The following is a 6,098-nucleotide window of genomic DNA, read 5'->3' as shown; positions in this document are numbered from 1 at the left end:
ACGACTAAATGAAGAGAGAGAAGATACCTTGTCAACAACTAGACCAAAGCAATGCGAGGGAGCAAGACAATACTTGTTCATCATCTATAACCTTGTTAGATTTTGGCCGGTTTTTCCAACGCAAGGTCAGAATGTACCCGAAATTTTGCAATTTTACCCGGTTAATTTTGCAACGGTTCGCTGATGACTTTTAAAGTGAGGTTCATCTTACGTGGCATTTTCTTACGTTCGCAATTAAAATGTCTTTAATTAATTGGAGCTTAGATCTGCGGAAAATCCACCCTCAATTCAAAGTCACCCACTCGGCCCAAGGAACAGCCACGATCACTATCCCCGCATTTTGATGCAAAGCGAGGCGGCTATGATCCGGGCCATGGCTCTTTATAAGCAGGCGCATTGTTCATTCGAGGAGCGTAATAATCAAAGTTTGTGTGTGTGTGTGTGTGTGTGTGTGTGTGTGTGTGTGTGTGAGAGAGAGAGAGAGAGAGAGAGAGAGAGAGAGAGATGGTATCGCCGAAAGTGCGTGGCTTGCATGCTAATGTAGTGATGGCGGTGGCAGCGTTTCTGGGTTTGACGGTGATCCAGCAACAGCTCCTCCCTTGCGCTAATGCCACAGGCCGCGGTAAGTCCCTTTCTCCGCCCCGAGTATGTGTGTCAACGTGACGCAACCCCTTCCTTTAACAGAAAATAACCCCTAATTAGTCGTGTAATTTGGGCTAGCATAACGTAAGCCCTAATTATTTGTGAGTGTGTACAGCAGGCCTGAAGGTGGGCGTGGAGGAGATGCAGGCACGGGCACTAGCTGATGAATATGAGTACGGGGATCCTCATGCCAACACAGACCATGATCCCCCCGGCATTCATAAGATAAGTCATTGGATCTCTGCCACAATCGCAGTACCAGATGAAGCGCCCGTCAAGAAGGTGCTGCTGCTGCAGCAGGGAAACGATATGGTAGCCGCTGAGACGTACGACTATAGCCCGTCTGCCAACACCTCGCATGATCCCCCATCTGTTGGATCACCCGCCCCTTAACGGCTGCCTAGCATCCATATATGCATATCCCTACATGCTTGCTTTTTTGTACCACTCCGCCTTTTTGGACTGCCTTCCAGCTTTATCCCTTCTAAATATTTAGCTACCTGCCACTATTCTCAGCAAGCATTTTGTTACAAGCCGAGACTTTGCCGCTACTTTACCTTTAATTTTCTTTTGGTGCTTATCCTAGGTTTTATAGGAGCATATTTGATATCTTGTGTCTTCCGTCTCTCCACTCTAGAAATTCCTTCAGAGAAAGAGGTCCTGAGCAATTAGCTAAAGGATCTTCCAACAAAGAAAATAATTTGGGAGTGCATATGACGGTGAGGATAATCAAAGTTGTATGCACCCCCCCCTTCCCTTCCCCCCCCCCCCCCCCCCCCCCCCCCCCCCCCCCTCTCTCTCTCTCTCTCTCTCATTCTTTTGACTAGTACAAATAGATGAAGGTGATGTCGGAAGTGTCGAGGTTGCCACTGAGTATGACTATAACCGCATGCTTTGTCCCCTTTTTGGATCACCCGTCACTTAACTATACTATTTCTATTGTCCAACATCAATAACCCGCACATGCTTTCCTTTTTGTACCACTCCTATGTCGAGATATTTACATTTGATCGGTGAGCTGAGATCAACACCGGGTTGTTTGCTATGGTTAAAAGTATAGAGATTGGAGACACAGAGACATAAATGAACTCCAACAGAACCCAAATGGGCACCGAATTATTGAAACTAAAATAAATGTACAAGGTATGCGGACCACTTGACCACTAACAATCACTTAGATGATCAAAATTCTAGGTAAAGCCTTAAACTTAGCCTTGCCATTGAAAACACTCTAGACCACTGCTTGGCTTCCAATCGAATCTCAATTTAGGATTCTTCTCAATGCATGTACAAAGCCCTCATAACCGCATGCAGGTAAGCAAAAAAGAATTAACTTTGTCGAAATTTCATAGAGAATTGGCCTTGCCGAATCCTCCATCTTATTGAGAATCATGAGATAAATGTCATCTATTACAAAAATTTGGTTAATTGAAGCAACATTTTCTTGTCCAATTGGCATTATAAAAAGTCTTGTAAAAGTGAATAAGTTCAATATTGAAGTTTAAAGGTAACATACTTACCAATTCTGTAATCATGCAGCCAATAAATATATATAGATAGGGTAAAAGGGCCAAGTTAAAGCCACTTAAGCGCTGCGAGGAGGTCGCATTTGTGTTGCACTATTTTCGGCTTGGAGGAATGCAATCGGAAGCTCTTTGCAAGGCGCACATGCAGTAAAAGGATCAGTATTGTCGGAGATCTGAAGGCGACACACAACAGCGACGAAGATTTTTTGTGTAACAAAATCGGCCTTAAGAGGCAAGCCATATTAGTGGGGTATTATGTGCCAATGCTGCTAGCAAGGATCGAGCACAGATAGTGCGGCGCAGGTTCAATGCAAAGCTCACGTAACTAGCTCATCATTCATCGTTCGATGTCCCATAGCTGGATAAAATTAAGTTTAATTTTGGGGGTGGCCACGTCCTTGTAAAGGGGGGTGGCTTTTAATTGGCCCCTTTACCCTAGCGAGCCATGTCCTTAAAAGCCTTGCTTTTCCCCTCTGATTGAGAGCACAAAGAGGTTTTATAAAACAGAGAACAACCAACACAACTTACAAGCCAATTTCTTGCCTTGCTTATGTCATGCATCTCATGGTATTGTCATACTTGAGACAGGTAAAGGAAAATAAACCCAACCTATTGTCGACCTTATTGAGTGATATACTAGTGTTAACTTAAAACATCCACAATAATTGTAGAAACAAAGTGTACGTGGGTTGCTAGTTGGGTTTGTTTTGCCAACACTGAGTTGAGCATGACTATTTTTTACTGCTATAGTTGTAGTAAACTTGCTTGCGAGCCATTCCCCAAAACTTTGACATAAAAAAGAAATATTCATATTGGATTCTTAGAATTGAATTAATGATCGGCCTTGCATATTACCTTTGTCTTACGAGTCATTAACCATACCGTACTCGTTTTTATGGCTCGACAACCTTACGTTTTCATTAAAAATCCTCGTTGGAGACTTGCTCCTTAATCCTGACATAGTCACTCATCTTGCACGGATAAATTGTCAAGGGAAAAGCTATAATAGTCATACTACATACGAACTTGCCGCGCATGCTTGATTGTGTCAAAGATCGATAAATAATCAACCCTGTCAAGTTTTAAGCCCATAACAAAAGTATAATTTTTTTTACAATTTATTATAACTATAGTAACAAAGTGTACCTCTAATTTTCCAATGCTGACAGCAAATATCTCACAATAACTTGGGGCCTTGCTTTTTCCAATTGCAAAACCTCATTTAACATAAGCAACTTTACCTTGTCGTGCTTGTATTGTGAAAAGATTTGCAAGGTTCAATGAGTTCACAATGGAAAACTTTAAATTCAAGTTGCTTATGGAGCCTCACAAGCCCTCTTATCAACGTTGTTTAACTGCTAAGGCAAAAACCTGGCCTTGTTCTTGTCGATTGTCTAGGCAAGCTGTGATCCTAGCCATGCTTGAATCCTTGTTGGAGGATGAGGCAATATCTAGCCTTGTCTAAATAATCATGCTTGGATTCTTTGTCAATGACCTTGTAGAGATGTCGAGCCAATGTTATGGTCGCACTATGATAAATTTCTTGTATCACTTGCCATATAGATTAGATTTCGAGAACATGCTCCAAGAACTGTGTAGCGTACAATCTTTCAAGCCTTGCTCAGGGTATACAACCTTGTCGGTTTATTGTGGTAGCCCCTTTGGGTTTTGTACAACACTCTACGAATTTGTTACCCCTTGGTGCACTTTGGGATGCAATCATGGACCCCTTGCAAATGCCTTTGCATGATCTTGTAGCCTTGCATGATTGAGTGGACCCGTCTTCATGAATCCTTGCAAGCCTATGGCGTGGGATGGGCTCCTAATAATGAAAGGTGCCCAACATTTCAAGAGTCAAAATATTAAAAAAGCGTGTAGAGCTTGCATTTGCAGCAACACAAGGAACAAAACACTACCCATAACACTATGTGTTGCTTGCCCAGCTTTTTCCGAGCAATGAACAAGTCTCTACAGGCTGTGATGAACCCAACAAGATCAATCTCACCCAATTTTGTCATCGGTGCCAGGCTTCCCTTTTCTCCTCTAAGCGGCCATGTCTGCGGCTTCGTTGACTCTTCTTCGAAAGAGGAAAAAAGGAGAGAGAGAGAGAGAGAGAGAGAGAGAGAGAGAGAGAGAGAGAGAGAGAGAGAGAGAGAGGAGAGAATTCATGCAAGCAAATCGAGAAGGATAATAATCCATGCAAGCTCCAAGGTTTTCCCCCCTTTCTCCATGCATGTCTACTTCCTGAGCTTTGATACGAGTGTAAAGACCTAGGAGACTCGCTTGAGAGATCCACCTCCCTAACACCCTATATAGAGGCTCTGTGGATTATAACCCTAACCTAGTATGGATCCCCACTTAACATCTAATCCATCCACACCCTTGGCCTAGGTCCGTGACCTCATGGTTTCCCGTGTGCCTTACACCTTTGGGTTTGCATAGGCTATTTCATTATTTTGTGTATAACTTTTGTCAATGTTGTTTTCTAAATAACATTCCTCTTACAGTCCTCTATGGTCTGTGCTATATAGCACGTGATGTTCCCACTTCATTTCTCCTCTTTTTGGAAAATTTTTCACATCAGGTGAAGGCATTCAACATGGCCAACAACAACATAGATGTGTTCAAGATGTTTGCTGCACATGACAGATTGGACAGGGACAATTACCCTATGTGGGCTTATATGATGCAGCATGTTCTTGTGTCAAAGGGTGTCTAGAATAATGTGCAGGGCATTGATGTACGTCCTGGTTATAAGAATGTACGCGATGTTGAGAATTTTACATGTCTTGCTACAAGGATTGCTATTGTTAGAGTTGTTTTGCCTATGGTAGAACAAGCTCGTTGGAATGTAAAAGATGTGTATGCTTATGCATTGATTGTGTTGTCTGTGAAGCACACCATTATTCCTCACATTCATTTAGCAAAATTTGCAAAATAGACTTGGGATATTCTGGCTGGTCTTTATGCAAGTCGTAATGAGGTAAAAATTGCATTGCTGTGTTAAGAGCTAGAGTCGAAGAATATGCATGAGGAAGATGATATGGACACTTTCCTTGTTGGTGTCAAGGATATCAATGAGCAACTTATTTATGTAGGTGAAGCCATTTTTAGACAGTTTCCTTGTGCATAATGTTCTTGATGCTTTGTCAAATTCTTACCAGACTTTTTCTAGAATTTGGATACTTATAACCGAAGGAAATCATGAAGTTGTCAAGTTTGATGCATTATGCACATTGTTGTTGCAAGAGTTTCTTTCCAAAAAAAGTAGAACTAGACAACATGTAGTTAAACAAGCCAAAGAGGCCAAGAAGAAAGAGGTTGGTTCCACTACTAATGGTGGTTCCCCTACAAATACATCTATTGTTTAGTCTTCTGTGAAAGGACCACTACAACATAACTCAAAGTTATCGACGCCCGTGCCTTTCCACGCTCATATCGACGTACTTACCATCCGTCGATATACGCGTCGATACCTTCGTCGATATGACTGTGGATATACACGTCAAAAGGCTAATTTTCCCACGCATATATCGACGCAGGTATCTACGAAAGTAATTTGGGGGGGAAAAAGCCGAACCCGCGCGAAGGGGCCATTTTCGCCCTCAACGCGCGCCCTCTCATATTTTGGCCGAAACCTTCTGCGAGGTATTATGGCACTCTTCCCCCCCTAACCCCTCTCTCTCTCTCTCCCCACATCGTGTGTGTGTGTGTGTGTAGGAATGAGAGAGAGAGAGAGAGAGAGAGAGAGAGAGCGGTGTGTGTGTGTGTAGGAAAGAGAGAGAGAGAGAGAGAGAGAGAGAGAGAAAGTGAGAAGTGTGTGTGCGTGTAAGAAATTAAAGAGAGAGATAGAGAGCGGTGTGTGTGTGTCTAGGAAAGAGAGAGAGAGAAGTGAGAAGTGTGTGTAGGAAAGAGAGAGAGAGAGAGAGA

The 6,098-nt window shown here is 42.7% G+C and overlaps 1 protein-coding gene across 2 annotated transcripts; it reads left to right on the top strand.

The window, feature by feature from the left end:
- The first annotated feature begins 438 nt into the window (after nucleotides 1-438).
- LOC147450275 (uncharacterized) lies at nucleotides 439-2,882 on the top strand. 2 transcript variants are annotated; one of them, XM_086520686.1, is made up of 3 exons: nucleotides 439-622; nucleotides 758-1,361; nucleotides 2,182-2,882. In XM_086520686.1, exons 1-2 carry the CDS (start codon nucleotides 505-507, stop codon nucleotides 1,033-1,035), a joined length of 396 nt encoding a protein of 131 aa, XP_086376812.1. In that variant the 5' UTR covers nucleotides 439-504; the 3' UTR covers nucleotides 1,036-1,361; nucleotides 2,182-2,882. The 2 variants fall into 2 exon arrangements, with proteins under 2 accessions (XP_086376812.1, XP_086376813.1); XM_086520687.1 differs by having other exon boundaries at nucleotides 440-622; nucleotides 761-1,361.
- The last annotated feature ends 3,216 nt before the right edge of the window (nucleotides 2,883-6,098 follow it).

The sequence above is a fragment of the Adiantum capillus-veneris genome, chromosome 9, assembly GCF_014529385.1.
Source record: "Adiantum capillus-veneris isolate H3 chromosome 9, ASM1452938v2, whole genome shotgun sequence".
In the NCBI taxonomy this organism is placed as follows: domain Eukaryota; kingdom Viridiplantae; phylum Streptophyta; class Polypodiopsida; order Polypodiales; family Pteridaceae; genus Adiantum; species Adiantum capillus-veneris.
This window is presented reverse-complemented; position numbering and strand designations above follow the sequence as displayed.